Raw genomic sequence first — 25,526 nt, forward strand, 5'->3', positions numbered from 1 at the left:
TTACTAGTTGGATTCATTTCCACTGCGCCACAACAGGAACTCCCTCTTACCTTTCTATATTAAAGTTTTTTAAAAGAACATTATGGATGTGTCAGAAGGGACAAGGCTTTTCTCTCTGAGAGACAGCAGGGGCTCATGGAACAAGAAGCTCCAGAGAATTTTATATGTGGGTCCTAGAGGAGCAGGAAGTAGCAGCAGAAAGCAACGGACACGCAGAAACAAATATGTGTGCATAACACACTCAGCAGTGTCATTCCTTTGAATATGGCAGCAGAAATAACCACCATTCAACCTACTCCTCAAAAACCAAACCAAACCAAAACCAAAACAAAATGAAAGAAACTTATCCTTTAAGAACAGGGCCACCTATCCACCTATTAATTTTTGCTTTTGTAGTCAGATAAAAGAAAAGAAAAAACAACACAGCCTCACACAGGCTTTAAGGCTGGCAGTGGCTATTTTCTTCTCCCTGCAAAGATAGGACGCGTGGTTTTGAACACAAAGGCAGGAGGGCCACGTCGCTGCCCCTGACAAATCCTTCAGACAGTTGTCTTCAAGACCCTGCAGTTTTTCACCAGCTCCTTTTTTGCTTTTCCAGCGAGTAGTAGCTTCCTCTAAGAGGCCTCTAGGCAGTGACTGCTCAGTAAGCCTGCACAAACTCTAGAGTCCATCTCAGGTGGGGCTGAGCACCTGAGCACTGGGCACCTGGGGATCAAGGGTCTCTGCTTTAAGATTCCTGCTGCTGGAAATTATTGACCTCCAGAGATTTTTTTTTTTAACTTAAAGGGGAGGAACACTCTATATTCTGCTCCATTGGGGAAACGGGGCCCAAACCCTCGTTGACAATCCCCACCCCCGAAACCCATGTACACACTCAAGTAAGTCACAGCCGGGGGACAGGCAGCTTTGGCGACAAGGCCCCTCTGGAGGCCCAGGGTATGAAGAGCTGCACAGAGGGCTGTGTGATGAGCATTCAGCACTGGGTGTGGGGCAGAGAAGGAAGAAGTCTCAGGGTCCCCCTTGATAAGGAGAAGGAAAATGGGAAGAGGGGGTCAGAACACAGAAGATGAGAAAGCAAAGGAGGACCAGGAAGAGGCAAAAAGGAGAAAATGCAGAAAAGTTGAGCATGGAAAGAGAAAGAGGCAAACAGAATGTGGGAAACCAGAGAAAAAAGGAAGGAAGACAGAGAAGAAGGAAGGAAACAGACAAGAGAGTAAGATGAATGAGGAAGGATGTGAGAGGGCAGAGAGGGGGTCCAGGAGGAGGACATCAGGGGACATCAGACTTGGTAAAGAAGTCTCTAGTGAGAAGAGGGAATCAGGAGCCCTGGGGCAGATCCTTAATGATGACAAAAACCATGCGGGACCAGTACACCAGGTCAGCCACATAAATCAGCAGGTTGATGGCTGTCAGGACGGCCACAGCCAGTCGCTGGTCCCAAGTGCACATAAGGTAGGTGACCTCATCTCTGCAGCCGGCATCACTGGACCGCTGGGGTTGGCCTCCCAACTTCTCTTCGAACTGGTAGAGAGGCCAGAGGACTAGAGCGCTGGCGTAGAGGAGGACGGAGAGCAGATTCATTACCAACAGCAAAATGGAGAAGAAGGGCAGTCTATTGTCACAGTCCACCAGGCCCTGAAGGAGGGCCACAATATCCAGAAGGAAGCAGATGGCATACACGGCCACACACCACACCAGGGCCGGCTGGTGCTGGTACAGGTAGGGACTGCTGATGAAGGCGAAGATGACACAGGCCACTAAGTTCTCCAGCCCCTTCAACAGCATTGGCACAGTCGTAAAGCCAGTGAACTCACCAGGCAGGTAACAAGCCCAGATCCAGACCACTTCGGTGACATAAGCCACGGCAGCGATGCAGGAGAACGCACTGGCAGTGATGGCTTGGTCCCGGGTGGGGCCAGGAGGCAAGAGGTGGACGTAGGTGGTGGAGTAGATGATGGAGGCCAAGAGACAGAAGAGGGCCGCATGGCAGGCGTAATTGATGGGAAAATTGTACCAGTAGAAGGGGATGCGGGACTGGAGCTCGCAGAACTCGACTATGAGGATGATGAGGGTCACGACAAAGCAGAAGCACCAGATGAACAGGGACCAGCTACCTATGCCACCTATCCAAGTGCCTGTGCTGGCCTCCATGGAGAAGGCCACACAGGTGGAGAGCAGCTGCAGCACGCGGAAGAGTCTCAGGATTTGGATCAGAACCAGGATGTTTGGGGAGTCCAGGCCTGAGGACAGGGATGTGGTGGGTGAGGTCGTCCAGAATGTCGTTTGGGTCTCTGTCTCTTGCATGGCAGTGGTCTTCACTGAGGACCCATCAGAGAATATCCAGCTCTGGAGGTCGATTCATCAGATGCCTGGAAAACGCTCAGGGCCCTGTGGTGGCTGAGGCTCAGGTTCGGTGGTATTTGAACCGATGGTACAGACACTTGGGTAAGGGCACAGCCGCTCTAGAATGATGCTCCCGCCCGTCATTCTTGGCCTTGTCAGGAGACTGGTCTTATCTCACACGTCACAGCTGGGTTGGGTCTGGCCTCAAAACGTGCACATTTTTTATTTCTTTGTGATGTGTGCCATTCGTAACAGAGATAGAATGGTCCTTAACGACAATCCCAAACGTTTAAGGCTGTGAAATTTTTTTTCATTTAAAATTTTTTTTTAATTTATTGTAGTTGTTCTATCAATTTCTGCTGTAGAGCAAAGTGACCCAGTTACACGTATACTTACGTTCTTTTGCTCACATTATCCTCCAACATGTTCCAGTACAAGTGATTGGATATAGTTCCCTGCGCTGTACAGCAGGATATCATTGCTTAGCCATTCCCAAGGCAATAGTTTGCATCTATTTTTAACCCCAAATTCCTAGTCCGTCCCACTCCCTTCCCCTCCCCCTCTCCCATGGCAACCACAAGTCTGTTCTCCAAGTCCATGAGTTTCTTTTCTGTGGAAAGATTCATTTGTGCCATATATTAGATTCCAGATATAAGTGACATCATATGGTATTTATCTTTCTCTTTCTGACTTCTCTCAGTATGAGAGTCTCTCGTTCCATCCATGGTGCTGCAAATGGCATTATTTTGTTTTGCTTTGTTTTTTTATGACTGAGTAGTATTCCATTGTGTATACATACCATATCTTCTTAATCCATTCATCTGTGGAGGTTGTTTCCATGTCTTGGCCATTGTGAATAGTGCTGCAGTGAACACAGGGGTGCGTGTATCTTTTTCAATGAAAGATTGTCTGGATAGATGCCCAGGAGTGGGATTGCTGGGTCATATGGTGGTTCTATATTTAGTTTTCTGAGGAACCTCCATACTCTTTTCCATTGTGGTTGTACCAATTTACATTCTCACCAACAGTGAAGTTCTCTTTTCTCCACATTCCTGGGTATTTGTTGTTTGTAGATCTGTTAATGACGGCCACTCTGACCAGTGTGAGGAGGTACCTATTTGTAGTTTTGATTTGCATTTCTCTAATAATTAGTGATGTTGAGCATTTTTTCATGGCTTTTTTGATGAATTTTTTTTTCATGGAAGCTATACAGATTCTTTTTAAAATTTTTTTAAGAAGTTCCTGTCGTGGCTCAGTGGTTAACAAATTCGACTAGGAACCATGAGGTTTTGGGTTCTATCCCTGGCCTTGCTCAGTGGGTTCAGGATCCAGCATTGCCGGGAGCTGTGGTGTAGGTTGCAGACGCAGCTCAGATCCCGCGTTGCTGTGGCTCTGGCGTAGGCCGGCAGCTACAGCTCAGATTCGACCCCTAGCCTGGGAACCTCCATCTGCCATGGGAGCGGCCCAAGAAATGGCAAAAAGACAATGAATAAATAAATAAATAAATAAAGTGTTGGTGGATGTGGTTTAAAAATTTTTTTTTTAAATTAAAAAAAAAATCATTTGGTAACAAATTTGGCCTGAACAAACATGAGAAAATTTATGGTTTTTATCAGTTTCACTTACTATGAATATTCAAAAGTACAGCTACAGAAATGCTAATATGCCTGATTACAAGGTGCTTTCGGACTCCAGTAGGGTGTGTTAGGTCATATGGAGTAGATGCACAGTGTGACCTGTCTGAAGATGAGGAATTCTGCATTCTGGAGCATATGTGAACTCGAGGGGTTTAGAAATGGGATTGTGGATTGTATTGCTAACCCCAATTTACAGGTGAGAATACTAGTCTCAGAGAATTAAATGCTTTCCTTAAGGTCACATGGCTAGGGAGTAGAAACCCCAGACAACAATGCCAAGTCTGTCGGTTTGAGCCCCTTGCTCTACACTCCAGCATTTCAGTAGGGTTCATGGGTGGGAGCCCAGGACCAAAGCTCTGAGCTCTGGGAATCCAGGACATGCCTTCAGGGCCACAGCCTCCTTCACAGAAACCTGAAGAGGCATATGTCTCAACAAAACATGGGTCTACTTGCTCTGGTGCAATAAAATTCATCTCTTGAACAGCAGGTATAGTGAAGTACAGGGCAGCACTTATTGCAGGGCACCAAGTAAGGAGTTCAGGAGAGGTAGTGCTCAAAAAGCCTGATATGTTTCAGCAAAGCATTTTTTTTTTTTTGTCTCCGCCTTTTCTCAGGCCGCTTCCCGTGGCATATGGAGGTTCCCAGGCTAGGGGTCTAATTGGAGCTGTAGCCGCCGGCCTACACCACAGCCACAGCAATGTGGGATCTGAGCCACATCTGTGACCTACACCACAGCTCTCAGCAACACGGGATCCTTAACCCACTGAGCAAGGCTAGGGATTGAACCCAAAACCTCATGGTTCCTAGTCGGACTCGTTAACCACTGAGCCACGACAGGAACTCCTCAGCGAAGCATTTTTAAAGACAAGCAAGGGAGGGCAGTTGCAGGGTATGTGATCAGGGGGTGCACAATTCTCTGATTGGTTGCTGGTGAGGTAAAGGGGCGGTGGCATAAGGGTTAGCGTCATCAATTCTTAGGCTCCAGTAGTCCCAGGGGCTATGTGCCCATGATTGTCAGATAGTGAATTTCTTCCATTTGGTGATGGTTTTAGCATCGGTAAAACAACAGAGGAAATGTGAATCGGAAACTGTTATCTAGGCATTAGAGGTGAGCTAAAGCCGATGATATGGGAGAGGGGACAGGAAAGCAAGTCCTTTCTGCTAGGAGGACAGAGGATCTGATCCCAAGCAGGGGGAAGAGGACTTGGAAGCCCAGAGTGAGAAAGATGCAGGTTCAAGGCTGGGTTCACCGTTACATCTGCTCCTGCCTCCAGGCAAGTGTCCTCACAGCCCTGTCTGGTCCCCCTGAGGTACAAACGTGACCGGTATGGAGAGCAGAGCCTAAGAGATCAGGTTTCTAGATCCAATTCTGCCATGAGACAACTTGTGACTACAGATGAGTCTTGTCCCTGTTCTGAGCCTCAGTTTCCCATTTATAAAATAAGCAGCTTGCAATTTCCTTGTGATGCAGCAAGTTAGGTATTGGGCATTGTCACTGAAGTGCTTTGGGTCGCTGCTATGGCATGAGTTTGATCCATGAAATAGGAACTTCCACATGCTGCAGGAACAGCCAAAGAAAAAACTTTTTAAAATAGGCTGTTTCAGCTAAAATTATGGTTTTTGAGATGCTGGATCCCTGGCTTTCTGGTGAGACAGTGGGGATGCAAGTAGGGTGTGGGCCTCACTCACCACTTTCTTGAACCAGAGCAGCCTGGCAGGAATCAAGCTCCCACTCAAGCTCTCATTTGAAAATAAGACTGGAAAAAATCCACGTGCTCATCTTTAGGATGTTGGTATAGTCACAAGAGGGAATACTATATAACTGGGAAAAAAGAGATGCTCTCCAAATAATGATAAAGATATATCTCAGGTTATATCAAATAAAATATTGAACCATGTATGGTGCATAAATTCATCTGTATATACTTGAGTTGCATCAAGAAACACTGGCAGTTCTCCTGTGAGTCCAGTGGAGCAGTTCCCTGGTGCTGGTGGAGAATGGGAGCTGAGGGCAGAGTGGATGGAACCACAGGTAGAAGAGAGATTTCTCAATGTGCAGCTCTTTAGAGCATTTTTATTTTGAATCACAGAAATAAATTACCTTTTTAAGAAAACAAAATTTCAGTGTGAAAAATACACCCAGTGGAGAAGCAGGTCAGGGGGAGGCTAGTTGGCCAGACGGTCTCCATAGTCCCTGCATCCGTGATGGGCAGGCTGGGAGAGGGGATAAGAGATGCCCACATAGGCCTGTCTCCAAAGGCAGGGGAAGGGAGGGGCCTGGGGTCCAGGGCCCTGGGGAGGGGGAGCTGTGGCCCCCAAGCCCACCTGCTGGGTGGCCAGGCCCTCCCCCAGCCCTTTGGCACCACAGTTGATGGAGAAGCCCTGAGTCCAGGCCTCAGGCCCTTCCCTTGCTCCTGCCTGGCCTGGGCTCCCTGTCTCCCAGGGCAATGGCCAGAGGCTCCCTCATCAGCAGGCAGCCAGAGCTGCCCCACCCACAGTCCAGCAGGTCAGAGCCTCCTCCAGGCAGCAGTGACTCCAGCTGCCGCCAGCCCCAGACTGTGGCCTGAGCCATGTCCAGGACAGAGCCCAGGGCACAGATGTTCTTATTCTCTGGCTCTGGACTAGTGTCTTGGAAAAAAATCATTGAGCCGGTCTTCCTGAATCCACCTTTGAGTGGAGAGAAGAGGCGCTCTTCTCTGCTGTGGTCTTGGGCACCTGGCTGTCTGCCCTGCTTGGGGGTGGCAGCACTGGCTGCCCATCCATACAGCCCTTGTCTTTGTCTGGCTCCTGTCCAAAGTTACAGAGGTGAGTGTGTGGAAAGAAGGTGGCAAGGCTCCAGTCAGCCCCTGCCTGAGCTCCCCACACTCCTTCTGGCATTTTCTGGCTGCCTTGCCCGCAGGAAGTGGTCTGGCTGAGATGGAAGCGCTGCTGCAGGCCCGCTGGGTGGGGCCTTGCTGTCCGACCAGGACACACAGGAGTCCAGGGATCGACTCCTCCCCCAGGGAAGGGGCAGGGGCTCAGCATTCGCTGAGGGTCTATCCTGTGCTGAGCTTTGTAGGAGACAGACTTGTATTCAAATCCAGGCTCTGGCAGGAGGAACTGTGTGACCTTGAGCAAAGGACAGAATGTCCTCTCTGAGCCTCAGTTTCTTTGCCTATTAAATGGGGATGACAGTGATAATATCCCTGAAGAGGAAATGAGATAGAGGTAATTAATCACTAGTCAGAGAGCTGGCCTTGAAAATTTACTGGCTACTCTTTCTTGAGTATAAGACACAAAGTCCTTATGCCTGGAAGACTTTAAGATCCTAAACCCCAGTATTAGGTTCAGATCTCTGCTCTGCCACTTACAGGCTGTGTGATCTTGGGCCAGTGATGCTCCCTGTGCCTGGGAACACGGGGACAGTGAGGACATGGCTCACAGGGCTGCTGCTGGGAGGAACCAGGGCATCTGGAGCAGACCTGCCCTGCAGTGAGCACTGTGTGTGTCACCTCTCACAGCTGTCGTGTCAATACCACCCCACTGCAGCCCCAGGGCTCAGGGACCCTTTCTGAGCTGACAGAACGTGTGAGCTGAAATCTGAGGCCTCTTCCAGAGCCAGGCTGGGCTGAGGAGGGTTGATCCCAGTTGGTCTTTTCTGGGTCTGCTCCTGAGTAGAGGTGGGAGGTAGGGGAAGCTCAGTTCAAGCCCATCCCCCACCCCCAATCCAACCAGCATCTGTTTCCACAGATCTGTCCAGTGCTTTGCCTGGAAGGGGAGTGAGCTTCCTCAGGGAACAAAGTTCTCCTAAATCTGGTCAACCAGGCTGCTCGTGGGTGGATGGGTCCCTGTGGCCTCCTTCCCTCCCTGCCTTGACCCTGACCAGCTCTTAACACTACTGCCGAGGGAAGTCACTCCCCTTCTCCTGGCTGCAGGCCGCCTGCCCCTTGGGCTCTCAGCTGCCCACTGTTGCCATCAGCACCATCCCTCAGGCCACCTGATCCTCTCAGTGGTCCAAGTCCATGCTGAACCAGCCAGCTGCCCACCAGCCCAGACCACTGCCCCCCAGTAACACTCTTGTTGCTGGTCTAGCACCACACTTTCTGCAAATCCTTTTTTTTTTTTTTTTTAAAGTATATGGTTCTTTATGGTGCTTCCATAGAGGAGGAGGAGAGATTTCCAGAATATTCTGTTCCTGGACCTTGCAGAGGCTGGCAGGGCCCCAGATCCTGTCATCATCTCTCTCACCCTCTGTCCCCTCCCACAGGGCCTTGGCACCCCCGCTTCTCTATTCAACTCCCACAAATTTATTCCTGATGCCAATCAGAACTTGCTCAAGTATAGGCATATAAAGTCACAGTTTTCTGTATCTTCAAGCAAACAGGGCAGGGCAGCTGAGCCACCAGCCCATTAGTAGGAAGCCATTACTTTTATATTTAAATAAGCCTAACAAGTTCTACCTTACAGTAGACTATTTTACAGTCTACAGTAAAATAGAACGCACCCCCCCCTTTTTTTGCCTTTTAGGGCTGCTTCCTGCGGCATATGGATGTTCCCAGGCTAGGGGTCTAATCGGAGCTATAACCGCCGGCCTACACAACAGCCACAGCCACGCAGGATCCGAGCCACATCTGCTGCCTACACCACACAGCTCACGGCAACGCCGGATCCTAAACCCACTGAGTGAGGCCAGGGATCAAACTCGCAACCTCATGGTTCCTAGTCGGATTCGTTACCCACTGAGCCACAAAGGGAACTCCTGTACAAAACTTTAATTGAAAAAGATACATGCACCCATATGTTCATCGCAGCACTATTCACAATAGCCAAGACGTGGAAACAACCTAGATGCCCATCATCAAATGAATGGATTAAGAAGATGTGGTATATATACACAATGGAATATTACTCAGCCATAAAGAGGACAAAAAAAATGCCATTTTCAGCAACATGGATGGAATTAGAGACTCTCATACTGAGTGAAGTAAGTTAGAGAAAGACAGACACCATATGATAGCACTTGTATGTGGAGTCTAAAATATGGCACAAATGATCTATCTACAAAACAGAAAAGATCACGGACATGTAGGACAGAATTCTGTTTGCTAGGGGGAGGGGGAGGGAGTGGGATGGACTGGGAGTTTGTGGTTAGTGGATGCAAACTATTGCATTTGGAGTGGATAAGCAATGAGATCCTGCTGCATAGCACAGGGAGCTATATCCAGTCACTTGTGATGGAACATGATGGAGGATAATGTGAGCAAAAGGATGCAATATAGATGTATGACTAGGTCAATTTGCTGTACAGCAGAACATTGTAAATCAACTCTAATAAAAATAAATTAAAAAATAAAAGTACAAAAAAAAAAAAAAAAAAAGAACGATGCGAAGCAGATGTCTCTTGTATAAACCGCCCACTCTATGCTATTCTGTCTAGCAGCCCAAACTGCTAAAACACGGGGTCCTGGCAACACACACAAGTTGTGTAGTTGGAATCTTTCAATCACCATCTAAGGGGCAGGCATGACAGAGCTGGGGTGAAAGTGTCACCTTCCTGGAGGACCCAGAAACAGCCGGTCTACTATTTCCAGACCTGGTGCTATCCCCCATTCTTGAGGCAGCTGGTTCCTGCTCCCTGCTCCAAAGCAAAGCCGTGGTGCATCTGTATTCAAGACTACCTGTCCCTGGACGCCCCTCTGTGTGTGCTTCGTTGTCTCCGACCCCCTGCGGTAACCCTGGGAGGGTTATTATCATCCTCAATAAACAGATCATGAGCTGGACCTCGGAGGGGCACCGCTCAGGCCCTCCCAGCCTGGAAACCACTGAGCAGGGCTGGCCTCCAGCCCCCTGCCTTCAGGGTCCTGCCCTTTCTACAGCTACCCTTTGGGTCAGGCTCCTGGGGCTTCCGAATTGCAAGAAGAGGCTTCAGCTGCGGGTGCTGTTTTCCAGCCGTTTCCCCTCCCCTAGAAGAAAGATGCTAGCTCACAAAGAGAGAGTTTGTATTAAAAGTCCACCCTGCCTTTCTGTAGACAGTGAGGCCCGGGTGCATTTAGATCTGAGCCCACAGGCCCTACCAGCTCCCCCTCAGCCCAAGCTCTTCCTCCAGATGGAGGGTTGTGGGTGGGTGGGTGGGGGTGTCCATCAAGCAGAGCCAGGAGGACACAGCCGGGGGCAGAGCTGGGACTGGCTGGCAGAGACAGAGCCTCTCCCTCTGTCCGAGCCCTAAACGCTGGGGATGGAACAGGACCATGAAGACACAAGGACATCCCGTCTTGAACAAGGGACCAGCCCAGCGCCCTGAAATCAAGGTCCCGACCAGCGTTCCCTGGGCCTCCCCTAGCACCCGGGAACAGAGGCCAGTGGGCTCTACCAGGAACCACAGCACACGGCTTGAAATCAGGGGGCAGGGGCCAGGCCAACGTGTGCCTTTTCCCCCACGTCTCAGCAAAGCTACTCAGACACTGGTGCCCCAGCAGGAAAAGCCTATGTTCTTTCCATAGAGAGGAGAAATTGTTCCACCAGTGAGTAAGCTTCTTGGCCCTGGAGCCTGGCCTGGATCGCAGCGAGTGCACTGGGCAGGAAGCAGGCATGGCTGGCTACCACTCTTGGAACCAGACCAGGCTTTGGGATGGGGCTGGGCCCCTGGGGAGAGGGCCGGGGCGTGTGCCTGAAGACAGTCAGCAGGTCCTAGAGGTTCCTTTTCTGAATAGATGCACGTTTCTTCACCCAGGCTGGGAGGAGGGCAGGGGTGGGGGCAGGGCTATGGGGTTTGAGCGGGGTAGGCACCCTTTCCAAGCCCCTCAGCAGCAAACAGGTCTGCGTTAGAGGTGACTCAGGTGTGCTCAGCGAAGCGGGGCCATTTTTGATTCATTTTATTTTATTTTATTATTTATTTATTTTAAGGCCACACCTGAGGCATATGGAAATTCACTGATAGGGGTCAAATCAGAGCTGCACCTATGACCCACAGCAAAGTCACAGCAATGCCAGATCCTTAACCCACTGAGTGAGGCCAGGGATCAGACTCACATCCTCACAGACACTAGTCGGGTTCTTAACTCACTGAGCTGCAATGGGAACTCAGTCAGGGGCATTTTAGAGTGTCCCTCTTCAGACACTCCAGATTCTCCTTGATGCCTTCAGGGTTAGGTGGCAGGAGGTGATCCTGTCCCTGTGTCTTAGTTCATTCTGTCACAGTAGCAAGAAAGTGCAGGTCTTTCCAAAGCCAGCCCTGGCCTGAGGGCTGTGCTGTTTCCCTGGGTTCAGCTGAATCCTGGTTCCCTTCCCACTTTTCTTCACTTGATAAGAATCCACTGAGGGCAGTTCCCATCGTGGCTCAGTGGTTAACATACCCAACTAGTATCCATGAGGACATGGGTTCAATCCCTGGCCTCGCTCAGTAGGTTAAGGATGCAGTGTTGCCAGGAGCAGTGGTGTAGGTCGCAGATGAGGATTGGATCCCGTGTTGCTGTGGCTGTGGTATAGGCTGGCAGCTACAGCTCCGATTAGACCCCTAGCCTGGGAACCTCCATATGCCGCAGGTGTGGCCCTAAAAAGACAAAGACAGGGGAAAAAAAAACAAAAACAAAAACAAAAGAAGAACCCACTGAGAATGGGGTTTGGGGGAAGTGGGCAGTGAAGGGACCAGAAGGTCGTTGTTGGGATGTATGGTGAGGCGGAGTGGAGGTGGGATTCACATCAATGAGGAAGCTGGGGACCTTTAACCTGAAAGTCAAAGACTCAGGGTCGAGATGGGGACATGACTGCGGTGTGAAGATGGGGACAGGTCACCATGTAGCGGTGAGGTGGCCTTTATCCCGGGAGGAAGCCTCGGTGGGGAAGACCTGGATGCCTAAACCCGGGTTCCCGGCCCTCTGAGGGGGGGCCTTCCAGACAGGGAGTCCTCTGTCCTTGGACACATCCAGGCCAAGGGCACTTGGCCCCCAGGGGCAGGTGGGAGGTGGACGAGGGCTCAGGCCTCAGACTGGTCCAGACACAGCCCTGAAGATGCTCCCACAGGCCAGTCTTTCTGCCTGGCCACCACCAGCAGGGCTGAGTGGCACCTTCCCAGGGCAGCCGGGCCCGCACTCCCAGTTCTGACAAACCTCGGGGCTGGGTGGCTCATGTGTTTCCTGGACGGGCCCTTTGGGGTTTATGTTGTGAGCCTGGGAGCAGAGGCCCTGACCCCGCTCATCGCCTCTCTTTCTCCAGGTTCACCCTCAGGCTCACCTGGGGCAGGACAGGAGGTGGCAGTGGCTTCCCATGGGCCCAGGTGACAGCACACGACATGGTGTCCTGCCATGGCTGGGATGCTAGGTTGACCCCACCCTACTGGACACCCTCTCCCAGGGCACGATCCTCCTCTCCCCCTTACATGGCTGACCTGCCGGGTCTGTCATTGTCCCAGGACAGCGGTCACTCACTGGGCGTCCCTGCCCTCGACAGAGACAGGCCCCAGGGTGTTGAGGACCTGGGATGGGCACCCAGGGCAGGTGCTCTGTGAGTGGAGACGGTGACGACGGCTGTCCAGGAGCACAGCCCAGGGCAGGACGCTGGCAGTGGTGGGTCAGAGGGAAGGTGGGGTGGGTTGGGCACTAACCTGAGGAGGCAAAGGGGGGTGGCTAAAGGGCTTGGGAAGCAGAGACCAGCAGGCCAGGTGGTGCTGAGAGGCCCACAATCCCTTCTTCCTGTTGCCCAGGCTGGACCCTGACCTGCCGTTTTCGGACCTGAGGGCAGAGGCCAGGAGGGAGAAGGAGATGCCAGCTGATGCCCGAACAGGATGGGGTAGGTTTCCCTGTGGCCCCGCCTGTTTCCATGACAGCCCTGTGAGTTGGGACGAGCATCCCTATTTTACAGAGGAGGACGCTGAGGGGGACTTGCCATGAGGGGCCAGCGGGGCTCTGTATGTTTCCCTGGTCTGCTTGCTGAGGAGCTGCTCAGGCCACGGGGAACAGGTCAGGGGAGATGAGGGAGCTGGGGCTCAGGAGCCAGGCTTGGTTTCCTAAAGGTAAGATGGGAAGAAAGCCACCCAGGCAGGGTCACTGTAGGACCTGGAAAGAGGACATGTGTGAGGCACGGAGCACAGAGGTACTCACAAGCAGCCACTCAACAAACATCACCTTCCCTGCCTTCATTCTTTATACCCTAGGTGAGTAAACCCAGCATTTGCAGAGTTCCCATCATGGTTCTTGGAATTGAACTGACTAGTATTCATGAGGATGCAGGTTCGATCCCCAGCCTTGCTCAGTGGGTTAAGGATCCATTGTTGCCATAAGCTGTGGTGTAGGTCACAGATGTGGCTTCGATCCTATGTTGCTGTGGCTGTGGTGAAGCACATCAATCAGCTATAGCTCTGATGTGAACCCTAGCTGGGAACCTCCCTATGCCACAGGTGTGGCCCTAAAAAGACCAAAAAAAAAAAAACCCAAAAAAACAAAAAACAAAAACAAACCAACATTTGCAGCATCAACCCCAGCTATGTCAGGACCCAGGTAGGTCAGGATTCTAGAGGGGCAGCAGAACCAGCTCATTTTTATTAGGCTCAGGCCTGAAGGGTCTGTTCATGGGTCCCCCCAGACCGGAGCTTGACACCTGCCTCTGAGCTCCTCTCCCCTTCTCAGCCCTTTGATGGTGGGGACCCTGAGCTCCCAGAGGGGAGACACTCAAGCCAGGTCAGCTGACCTAAACTGGTGGTGTCTCTAGAACATTCCACCTCTGGGCTTCCCACTGACTGTGCTTTGTCTACAGAGAAGCTGGCTGCACAGGAGGCAGGGATCCCAGGAGAAGGGCTGGGGCCACAGCACGTGCTGCTCTCTGGGTCCTCACCCTCACCTCAGTGCCCACCTAGGCGGTAGGGGGCCCCTCCCCTGGTTTTCTCCCCCCAGGAGCATCCAATTCCCGATGCGGGTGTGGGAAGTGGGGTTAGAGATCCTTTGGGAAAGCTATTTCTCTGGGAATCCTGCTTCCTCTCTTTTCCAGGAAGCCTGAAACTCCGGAAGGAACATTGGGCCATGAGTTGGGGAGCCTGGGTTCACCTTCCAGGCCAGGCTGCACCACTGCCCAGCCCCCTCTGAGCCTCAACTTGGTGGCTGAGTGAGGGCAGCTTAGAGGGTCCCTGGGGCAGCCCCCTAACCATGTCAATGGTGCAACCTTCACACTTCTTGCCAAAGTGTCCCTCAGGCTGGCTCCACCTGCAAGGCAGCCTTAGGGAGAGACGGCCCAAGGGCTCCCCCTGGTGGCCGGTCGCAGCCAGACCCACAGCCCCGCCCAGCAGCTTCCACAGTTCAGAAAACCCATCACAGCAGAGGTCAGGACACTTACACTGGAAAAACAGGGCAGAGAGAACCCAAAGAGGTCAGGCGGTAGCTCCCCACCCTCCCAGATCAGGGTCCCAGAAATCAGTGGTGCAAATGGAGGCGCCACCGTTGCAAAACAATCTGAGTGAGAAGCAGGGAAATTGGAGGTGGATTTGATCTCTTGGTTCTTCCCCTCCCCTGGGGTCCCTCATCCATGCTGGGTGCTGTTTAGGGCTGCAGGGCTGTGCCCTCTCTCTGCATGAACCTGCGGCCAAGACAGATGGCAGGGGCGGGGCTGCTACTGGCTATAGGAGTCCACCTGGTGGTGCTCTGTGCTCAGAAACCCACTTGGGCAGAGGGGATACAGGCGGCCCTTCTCTGGGTGCTGACCCTGAGTGCTGGAACCACTCCATCCTCTCCTCCCTGGGGACTCATGCCAGGGCTCAGCAACCTTTCCCTTCTGACTCTTGAGACATGGGGTTTCTGGGGAGTAAGGCTCTTGAGCCCCTGTCCTGACCTTGAGTAACTGAACTGTTTTCAGGGGACCCTACTCACCCCCCCATATACGTGCATCACAGGTGATTTCCCAAGGCAGCCCAGGTAATTTCCTCTGTTGCTAGAACAGAACAGAACACACACACAACACACACACACACACACACACACACACACACACATCCAGGTCCCCTACCTCAGTCTTAGTGGAGTAAAGTGGGGAACTCCTTCTTCTCAGGTTGTACATATAAGACCTGTCACAGTGGACACAGTTTGAACTCAGGGTTCCTCTCTCACTTTTTGGAACACCCCCATTGGACATCTGCCACTTTCCTACTTGGGGAATCCCAGAGGCTTCTCTATAAGTGAACGTCACCCCCGTGATTACAACATAACCGTGGCTTCCTGCTGAGTCCCAAATGCTTAATGTGGTAGCAGAGCTGTGAATGGCCTGACCTTGCCAGAAGCCACATCTTGAACCCACCTGTCTCCTCTCCCTCAAATAAACAGTCCTCTGTCCTTCCTGCCCTGGCTTCTCCTGTTGCTGAAGCAAGTGACAGCCCCCCCGCTGCCCCGGTCCCCTTGCAAGCAGAGCCCTGGTTCAGGAACCCTCATTTCCTCAGTGCACACACCAGACCACCATCAACTCTCAGCAAAGGGTTTTAATCCAAATATTGGAGATCACAACAGCAATCCACCTTCTTCAAAGGTTTCATAGTCACCCTCTCTCTCTAGGGTCATACGATGGGGTTCCCAGAATCCCTGAGTCAGAGAAAGAAAAGGGGACCATGGTGATGAGTGTGGGACATCATTATTAGGGTCCAGACTCCTTGTCATGCCTCCAGAGGGCTCTCTGGCCGATTTGGGGACCTCTGACAATTGGGTTATCTTCTTAATCCAATTGTCTGTTGATGGGCACTTGAGTTGCTTAAGGGGGAGCCCTGAGTATGGGTCCAGGACTCTGACCACCCCCACACCTGAGGGAAAGGTAGTGCAGGAGTCACCTGACTTCCTCCTTCAAGGCCAGCTTCCTGCCCTGAGACCCAGGGACCTATGGAATGTCCTGGGGTGGGTGGATTACAGGACGTGTGTGGAAGCCCCGGAAGTGAAGGCAATATTTGAGTGTATGTGCATGTGTGTTTCTGGGATAGTCACCTTCTCAAAGGGATTTTTGTGCAGAAAATGTGAAGCGTTTCCACGGGCTCTGTCATAGCTCCTGAAGAAGTAGGGTTTCCTAATACTGCTGATCCACACAGAGTAAATGAGGGAGCATGGATCTGAGCTTCTGTCTGGCTTGGCCCCTGAGCAGTGACCCCCTCCTTCCCTTGGCATCAGGAGAAGCATGTTCAGAAAGATGGGGTAGCCTCTCTGAGCATTAGACTGTCTCCTTCCCAAGCCACAAAATCAGAGCATCCCTGGGTGGAGGGACTTGAGAATTTTGTTCAGCCCTGTCCCTTGCACCCCAACCCTGGGCCCACCCATCATCTCCCAGGGAGAGCTCAGTATGGACAGGGCTCCTCCACTGTGCTGTGTGGGTTAGTACCAGTCACAAGTTGTTCCTGGTCCACCATGAGATCAGGTACAGAGAGAGAGAGGGAGCAGCTAGAAACGTGTATAGCAACTTGACTTTGTCCAAGGATACAAGAGTATGAAGAGAGTCAGAGTTTAAGTTTGGTGTTAGGAGTGCGTTCTTTTTTTTTTTTTTCCTTTTTTTTTTATAATTTTTAAATTTTCCCACTGTACAGCAAGGGGGTCAGGTTATCCTTACATGTATGATGGCACAGCTGCAGAGGCAGGAAAAATAACGATCCGAATGAAGGAGGCTGGGCAAGTGCATCAATGCACGGCTTCCTTCAGCAAGAATGTCTTGCCAAAATAAACAAAAAAACAAACAAAAAAAAAAAACCCCAAATAGTAAGCAAAACCAAACAACCAAACAGTGGGGTTAGTCAAATTTTTTTAAAAAAAGTGAATTAGGGAAAGAGTGACACAATCAATTGAAAACTCTTCTCTTCTTATGTGACAATACAGGAGCTAATCATCAATGACCCATTGCAAACAAAGTAAAATGTTACTGAGGTGGCGGTCCCGTAAAATTACAAAAATTACGGAACAAACTCTTAGAGCTTCTGCAAGAAAAGTTTGGTCCCAGCATTTCAGTCCAAACATGTCAACTGGACAATCAGATTTTTTTGTTTATTCTATATCTTCAGTACTTTTAATGACTTTAATTCTTCCATGTGAATAAGTCATCATGCTTTTTATTAAAATTTTATATCATGTTTTAGCCTTTCTATGCACATGTCAGATTATTTTTCCTGAACCTTTATTATTTTTAAATTGTATCATTACCCTTCCTGGGAATCTCAAACATTTTCTTAAAGGTAAAATTCCAACTTTTCCACACGACAGTTATGATCCTCTCCAACCTGTCACTGACTCATGTCTCCTGCCTTGGTTCTCACTGGTTTTTATTAAATAAAGATTGCATACAATTGTAGTGCTATCTCATTGGGGTTATAATCTGCATTTCTTGGATTACTAATGATTTTGAGTACCTTTTCATGTGTTTTATCTGCATTCATATATCACAGGTATCTTTGCAAAATATTTCATCATGTTGTTTTCAATTAAACTATGCTATTAAAGTAAATCATTTATTTCTTCTATTCACTCCGATTTTTCTATATAGCCCAAGTATCGACTGGCACAATTTATACATTTTCCCTAAACAACATAATTACTGAGAAGCCGAATGTAATACACCTAAATGATTTGTCATTGAGCCTAAGTTTCCTCGCCTGTAAAACGAGGCTGGCAGTATAATCCACAATCTCTTTCCTCAAGTCCTTGAGTCAGATGTTCTCCAGAATTGAGACTCATTCAGCTTCAATCAGGTGACACGGTGCATCTACTCTAGAGGACATAACAGCCCCCTGGACACTGAATGTACCTTGTGATCAAGCACAGAAGTACTTCTGCAGCTGCCCCTTTGGATGTTCACACTAAGGGAAACCAAGACCATTAAGTTGTCTCATGGGTTTTCATTTCAAAGCTTAGAATCAAAGACGTTTTTAGAAAATTACTTTTCTATTTTCATTGCCTTGAAAGTTTGGGGTAACAGATAGGGACCATCCTACCACATGTCTCTGTAGATAAAGGCACACAGCTCATAGAGATCCAAACTGTTCATGGTTGGAGATCAGACCCAACCCGGCTGTGAGGTTTTGGATAAGACCAGTCTCCTGACAAGGCCAAGGGTGATGGCAGGGGAAGCATCATTCTGGAGCAGCCGTGCTGTTAGCCAAGCATATGGGCCATCGGTTCAAACTCCACAGATCCTGAGCCTTTTCCAGACATCTGGTTTAATTCATCTTCAGAGCCAGATCTATTTCTGGCGAGTCCTCAGCAGAGGCCACTGCCATGTTGGTGGCGGGGTCCAGTACCCCTGTCATGGTTTTTCTGTGATCGCCCTCAACCCTTGTGGGCTTCGTCTACCGCCTGCTGCAGCTGTTCCTTATCTGCACTGCCTGTTGCTGGTGCTCAGGGTGCATACTCAGAGGGGGGGCATAGGTGATCGGTCCATATTCAACTGGTGCCTCTGCTTCATCATGAACCCCATCATCCTCATAGCTGAGTGATGGGAGCTCAAGGATCGCTTACCTTTCTCTGGGGAAGCCTTTTGCGTCACCTTCTCCTGCTGCGCAGCTGTCTCCTGCCTCTCGGTCTCCATCACCTACCCCAGCACCATCCAGCTCTCAGCTCACGGCCCCTGCCAGGCCCAAATCATCTCCACAACTGTACTCTCCTTCACGGCTTCCGTGGTTTATGCCACTGAAGTGGCCTGTACTGGGACTGGCACTGGCACTTGGTATTAAAAACAGCTTGTCCTGCCTTTGCAGGGAGAAGAAAATGGGCACTGCCAGCCTCAAAGCTGATGCGAGCCTGGAGTTTCTGTTTCTTTTTTTCTGTCTGGAGAGCAAAAATTACTGTGTGGCCCAATTCTTAAAGGAGAAGTTTCTTTTTTTTCAATTTTGTTGGGGTGGGTAGTGTGTTGTTGGGTAACGATTGTTGCTGCCATAGTCAAGGGAAACACATTGCTTGAGTGTGTGGTGCACCTGTTTCTGCGTGCAAGTTGCTTTCTGCTGTTGCTTCCTGATTCGCTGGAACCAAAGTGTAATGTGATCTATGTGCATGTGTGTGAATGAAAACATACACATGTATTTAATTTTTACTTAAATGATTTTTATTTTTTCCATTACAGTTGGTTACAGATGTATTTTTTAATTCCATGCAGCTTTTGGTTCCCATCAGTCCCTGTTGTCACTAATAGAGAGGAGTCTTGTCTCCCACATCCATAATATTCTTTATTTAACTTCAAAAGAAAGATAACATAAAACAACCCCCTAATCCACATTCCTAATTGCCCCACATTTGGCTAGAGTGCAGAAGCAGCCCAGCAGGTTGCCCTCCTCACCCAAACCAAGGTCTCTTCTGGACCCTCCCCCCACCCTCCACCCTGACCTCAGCCTGATCCTGGGGAGTGGCCCTGCCTTGGGAAGCAAGAGGTTGGGCTCTTAAAGGGGCCCTGCCTGCCCCTGGATGCCTTTCTTTGAAGGTATGTGCCTGTGTGTGTGAGAGAGAGTATATATGTAGCCTTGGACATATGCGCATCGAGACCAGCAGCCCTTTCCAGTAACTGGTGGCTGTGGAGGCACCACAAGCCTCTTCCTATTTCACTCTTGGCACAAAGCCCCAGAGCCCAGCATCCCAGTGTCAGCAGGGCAGAGGGGCCAGGCAGCAAGGCTGTGGTGGAGAGGAGGGGAAGGACCCTCAGGGCTGCCTCTCACTCTTGTCCAGGAGGAAACAGGAGTTCCCCACCCAGGGGCAGGCTGGGTGGATGGGGAGGGCTCATGGAGGTGGTCCCCTTGGCAGGAAAATCTTAAGAAATAATATAATAATTTCCATATTTTAAGTCAAGACAAGGGAAATTTAAACAGAAAATTGTTCTTTGCCCATTTGGGCCTCCTTGCTTCCCTCTAGGGTGCATGGTGTCTCTGCATTATCTTTAACCAGACCTCCCCAAGGGCAGAAATACCTACTCACCCAGAAAGGTAAGTTTTTTCTTCTTTTGGCCTCAGTCATGAATGGCCCTAGAAGATGACACTACTTAATTAGGACTTTATTAATGTCACTAGCTGTATTATTTGTATTCCTCCTATTTTCCAAGATTATCATTTCTTGCACTAACGAATGTGTGTGGGAGCCTCCAATAAATATAATGACGATTAGGTGATTTGAAACAATTGACCCGATATGTGTTTCCGTAAGACCCATGACTATAAGAATGTGACCGAAAATAGGAAGAGGCAAAAAGCGGAGACCCTTGCCTCGAGCCTGACAGACTGTCAGGACAGGTGGTCCAGCGGCTTCTGCTCCTGTTCTCAGGACTAGATGAGTAATGGCACCTTCAGTGGCCTGGCAACGAGATTCTAGATGGATCTTGTGATGCGTGTTTACGGAACTCTGGGACATATAGGTCAATCTTTTTGCCTTTTCTAGGGCTGCTCCCACGGCATATGGAGGTTCCCAGGCTAGGGGTCTAATCAGAGCTATAGCCACTGTCCTACACCACAGCCACAGCAATGTGGGATCCAAGCCGTGTCTGTGTCTTACACTATAGCTCAAGGCAACACTGAATCCTTAACCCACTGAGTGAGGCCAGGGATCGAACCCATATGCTCATGGACACTAGTTGGATTTGTTTCTGCTGTGCCACAGTGGGAACTCCTAGCAAAGCTTTTTATTAAAAGATATCGCTTGCATGCAAGGGAGAAGGTGAGCAGGAAATGCCAGTTCCCCAAGTAGAAGTTGCTTTTCTCACAAAAGGGAGGGTTCGTCTCATGATCACTCATAATTCCCAGAAATCATCAAACTTCTTTGATCAGCAGCAGGTGGCTCCACAGGTGCTATGAGGCATAGGGAGTGCTGCTGTGGGAGGGAGGAGGAGAATGTTCTGAAGAAACACTGGAGCAGATATGGTTAATTTTATAGTTGAGCTTATTCTTCCCACCCATCCCCCATTTTTTTTAACAGCTCAAATCCATTTTTAAAAAATTTTTATTGGAGTAGAAATTCTCATTGTGGTGCCGCAGAAATGAATCCCAGTAGTAACCATGAGGTTGCAGGTTCGATCCCTGGCTGTGCTCAGTGGTTAAGGATCCGTCGTTGCTGTGAGCTGTGGTGTAGGTCACAAATGTGGCTCAGATCTTGTGTTGCTGTGGCTGTGGTGTAGGCTGGTGGCAACAGCTATGATTCCACCCCTAGCCTGGGAACCTCCGTATGCCTTGGGTGGGGCCCTAAAAAGTAAAATAAAATAAAATAAAATAAAATAAAATAAAATAAAGCCTTTGTCATAACTTGAAATTTTTAAAAAGATTCCAGAAAAGCTTGCACACCTCCTGCTCTAGAGCACGGTGGTCACTTGGATCCTGGTCATAATCCTGTGTCCTGCAGTGTCTGAGACTCACAGGGGAGGAAGCACTGATCTAGAGAAGGCTGTTTGGTCCAAATGCCCACAGGATGGAGGAGGGAAGGAAAGAAGTAACGGGGATGGAGAGGACTCAGGCGACTGGAGAGGACCAGCCGCACCTGGGGGCAGGGTACAAAAGCAGGATGCAGTGTGCGTGACATGGGCTCATGTTGATAAAACAGGAAAAACATCGGCAGACATCCTTACACACCTGTGTGCACAAACGAAATGAGGGTTGGGGTCTCCTTCCCAAATGGGGGAGAGCACACGTTAGGCAAACCTGGGGGGAGGGGTGCAAACCGGTTCCCACTTCCCATGTCATCTTGTCCCCACTGCCTTGCTCTTCCCCCCAGGGCCTCTCCCTGTTCACCTCTGAACCTGCCCTCCTCTGGGTGGGGCTGTGTCCCCTCAGATGGCAGCTCCTTCTAATGGTGGCTGCAAGGAGGACAGGCTAGATCCCTGTCCCTTCAGGATGCTGTGAAGGAGGCTGGGCCCTGAGGGGGGTCCTGGGTTCTTAGAGCCCCGAGCTTTGGTCGTGGGCTCACACCCACGGGCCCTGCTGCAATGTTGGGCTGGAGAGCACAGGGCTTAAACCCACAGCTTTGGCACTGTTGTGTGGGTGCCCACTTCCTAGTCATGGGATCTTAGGGAGGCACTCGATTCCCTGAACCTGAGTTTCTCTTGTAAAATGGGTTAGCAGTACAATGTACACTCCCTGTTCTGAGAACGTTGGGGCCAGGTATGTTCCAGACTGAATTTTTAACTTCAAATGGGTAACATGACGGGAGTCTGAAAGTACCCTGTAATCTGACACAGCAGCATTTCCACAACCAATCTATTGAAGTTTCACTATAAGTGAAATAATCAAAGACCATAAAATGTCTCTTTTCTACCAGGTCAAATGATCTTACCAGACAAACTTTTAAAAACTCCTCTTCAATGTTTAGAACTCTGCAGTTTGGGATAAGGACCATCCTACCCCGAGTCTCCACAATAATGGCAAAAAGCTCAGAGATTTAAAAAAATCTTCATGGTCAGACCACACCCAGCTGTGAGGTGTGAGATAGACCAGTCCCCCGACAAGACCAAGGGTGATGGCATCATTCCGAGCATCTGTGCATTAGCCAAGTATATGGGCCAATGGTTCAAACTCCGCAGATCCTGAGCCTCAGCCGCCACAGGTGTCTGACTTCATCCACCTCCAGAGGCAGATCTTTCTCTGGTGGGTCCTCAGTGAAGACTGCAGCCATTCTGCTGACAATGGCTCACCTGAGCATCATGACCACATGTGATCACCCTCAGGCCTGGGCTCTGTGACCATCATAGGCTACTTCCTCCACCTCCTGCAGCTGCTCTCCACCTGTGTGGCCTTCTCCCTGGTGGTCATTGCCGGCGCTTGGAATGAGGACTTAAATAACTCATCTGTGTTCATCTGGTGCTTCTGCTTCACAGTGACCCTCATCATCCTCATAGTTGAGTTATTGGAGTTGGACTCTGCTTTCTACTCCTGGGACAGCTTTCTCATCGTCTATGCCAGCTACTTCACCCTCTTCTGCCTCTCAACTTCCATTGCCTATTCCATCATCTACCTTCAGTTCATCCCTGATGGCTCCCCCAGGAACTACGCCATTGCCGCCACTGCATTTTCCTGCATCGCTTCTGTGGCTTATGCCATAGAAGTGGTCTGGACCTGTGTCCATACTGAGGCCACCTCCTGCTCCTTTCCAGGCCTGCTCAAAAGGCTGGAGATTTTTGTGGCTTGTGTCATCTTCACCTTCATCAGCAACACCTCCCTGTACTGGCACCATCTTGCCTTGAGGTGGTATGTGGCCGTGTACTCCATCTGCTTCATCCTGGTGACCACGGCCATCCTGGGACACAAGTGCAAATGTGACATAAGGCCACTCTTCACCTGTTTTGTGTGGCAGACCTTGCCCTCCACCCTCTTCTACTTCACTGCTGTGGTCCTCTGGCCTCTCTATCAGTTCAACGAGGAGTTTGGAGGTCAGCCCCAGCGGTCCAGCAATGCCACCTGCAGCAGTGTGATCTTCATGTGTGTCTGGGACCAACGACTGGCTGTGGCCATCCTGACAGCCATCAACCTGCTGATTTACATGGTTGACCTCGTGTACTCCATCTACCTGTTTTGTGTTAGTTAATTGAGGATCAGACCAGGGGCTCCCATTTCCCTCTTCTTACCAAGTCTCCTGTCCCACATGCCCTGACATCCTCTTCCTGGCTCCCTCTCTCCCTTCTCACCTCCTTCCCCACTCATCTCATTCTCTTTTCTGTTCCTTCCTTCTGCTCTGTCTCCCTTCCTATTCTCTTTGGTTGCCCACATCCTGTTTGCCTCTTTCTTTTTCTGCCTCATATTTTCTCTGACTTTTGGCCTTTTTATGGTCATCCTTTGTTTTCTCATATCCTGTGTCCTGACCCTCCCCCTCACCGCCCGCTCACATTTTCCTTCTCTTGGCCAACAGGGACCCCGAGGTCTCTGATCCAGTTGCTGTGGTGTGGTGTAGACCAAAGCTGCAGTTCCAATTCAACCCCTAGGCCAGGAAATTCTGTAGGCAACAGTGCAGCTGTAAAAAGAAAAAGAAAATAAAAAAGAATGTCTTTTTTTGTGGAATCTTTGCCTGGTTTTGGTGTCAGGGTGATGGTGGCCTCATAGAATGCATTTGAGAGTGTCCCTTCCTCTGCAATTTTTTGAAATAGTTTCAGAAGGAGTTAGCTCTTCTCTAAATGTTTGATAGAATTTGCCTGTGAAGCCATCTGGTCCTGGACTTTTGTTTGTTGGAAGTTTTTTAATGAGAGTTTCAATTTCAGTTCTTGTGATGGGCCCATTCATCTTTTCTATTTCATCTTGGTTTAGTCTTGGAAGATTGTTCCTTTTTAAGAATTTGTCCATTTCTTCTAGGTTTTCCATTTTATTGGCATAGAGTTGCATATAGTAGTCTCTTGTGATCCTTTGTATTTCTGTGATCCATTGTTACTTCTCCTTTTTCATTTCTAATTTTACTGACTTGTCTTTATTTTTTTCTGGATAAGTCTGTGTAAGGGTTTATCAATTTTGTTGATTGTTTTCAAAGAACCAGCTGTTCATTTCATTGATCTTTTCTATGGTTTTCTTTGTGTCTAGTTCATTGATTTCTGCTCTGATCTTTATGATTTCTTTCCTTCTACTAACTTTAGGTCTTGTCTGTTCTTCTCTCTCAAGCTGCTTTAGATATAAAGTTAGCTTTTTTATTTGAGCTTTTTCTTGTTACCTGAGGTGGGCTTGTGTTGCTATAAACTTTCCTCTTAGAACAGCTTTTGCTGCATCCCATAGGTTTTGGAGTTTGGTATCTTCATTGTCATTTGCTGCTAGTATTTTTAAATTTTGTCTTTGATTTCTTCAGTGATCCATTGGTTGTTTAGTAGCATGTTGTTTAGTCTCCACGTGTTTGTGTTTTTTGCGTTTTTTTTCTTATTGTTGATTTCAGGTCGTATCGTGTAGTGGTTGGAAAAGATACTTGAAAACTACAGGCCAATTTCACTGATGAACATCAATGCAAAAATCCTCAACAAAATACTAGCAAACCACATCGAACTATACATTAAAAGGATCAAGTGGGATTTATCCCAGGGATGCAAGGATTCTTCAATATCCACAAATCCATCAATGTGATACACCACATTAACAACCTGACAAAAAAACCTATATGATCCTCTCAATAGATGCAGAAAAAGCCCTTGACAAAATCCAACACCCATTTCTGATAAAAAAAAAAACCCTTCAGAAAGTGGGCATAGAGGGAACCTACCTCAACATCATAAAGGCCATATATGACAAACCCACAGCAAACAACATTCTCAATGGTGAAAAGCTGAAAGAATTCCCGCTGAGATCAGGAACCAGACAAGGATGACCACTCTCACCACCACTATTCGACATAATTTTCAAAGTCCTAGCCACAGCCATCAGAAAAGAAAAATAAATAAAAAGAATCCAAATTGGAAAGGAAGAAGTAATAGTGTCACAATTTGCAGATGACATGACACTATACCTAGAGAATCCTAAAGACGCTTACCAGAAAACTGTTAGAGCTCATGCATGAATGTGGCAAAGTCGCAGGATACAAAATTAATACACAGAAATCAATGGCATTTCTATATACTAACAATGAAACAGCAGAAAGAGAAATTAGGGAAGCAATCCCATTTACCATCACATCCAAAAGAATAAAATACCTAGGAGTAAACCTA

General features: G+C 49.2%; 2 protein-coding genes across 2 annotated transcripts; one reads left to right on the plus strand and one right to left on the minus strand.

Moving 5' to 3' along the window:
• LOC100520032 (myeloid-associated differentiation marker-like) lies at positions 1,148 to 2,446 on the minus strand. Its single transcript, XM_003128471.2, has one exon. The coding sequence runs from the start codon at positions 2,302 to 2,304 to the stop codon at positions 1,318 to 1,320; it is 987 nt and encodes a 328-aa protein (XP_003128519.1). The 5' UTR covers positions 2,305 to 2,446; the 3' UTR covers positions 1,148 to 1,317.
• LOC100155865 (myeloid-associated differentiation marker-like) lies at positions 10,548 to 23,440 on the plus strand. The gene is made up of 7 exons (XM_021100046.1): positions 10,548 to 10,635; positions 12,171 to 12,231; positions 12,367 to 12,471; positions 12,658 to 12,743; positions 18,458 to 18,620; positions 19,793 to 19,863; positions 22,584 to 23,440. The coding sequence occupies exons 1-7, from the start codon at positions 10,548 to 10,550 to the stop codon at positions 23,438 to 23,440; spliced, it is 1,431 nt and encodes a 476-aa protein (XP_020955705.1).

This window comes from Sus scrofa, chromosome 7 (assembly GCF_000003025.6).
Source record: "Sus scrofa isolate TJ Tabasco breed Duroc chromosome 7, Sscrofa11.1, whole genome shotgun sequence".
NCBI classification, from domain to species: domain Eukaryota; kingdom Metazoa; phylum Chordata; class Mammalia; order Artiodactyla; family Suidae; genus Sus; species Sus scrofa.

Excerpts from the sequence above, each read along its gene's own strand:
- LOC100155865 (XM_021100046.1), top strand. The coding sequence starts at position 10,548 with ATGGCTGGCTACCACTCTTGGAACCAGACCAGGCTTTGGGATGGGGCT. Across the intron at positions 10,636-12,170 it reads GGGGCGTGTGCCTGAAGACA|GTTCACCCTCAGGCTCACCT; the intron begins GTCAGCAGGTCC and ends CTCTTTCTCCAG. Across the intron at positions 12,744-18,457 it reads TGATGCCCGAACAGGATGGG|CTGTCTCCTGCCTCTCGGTC; the intron begins GTAGGTTTCCCT and ends CCTGCTGCGCAG.
- LOC100520032 (XM_003128471.2), bottom strand. The coding sequence starts at position 2,304 with ATGCAAGAGACAGAGACCCAAACGACATTCTGGACGACCTCACCCACC.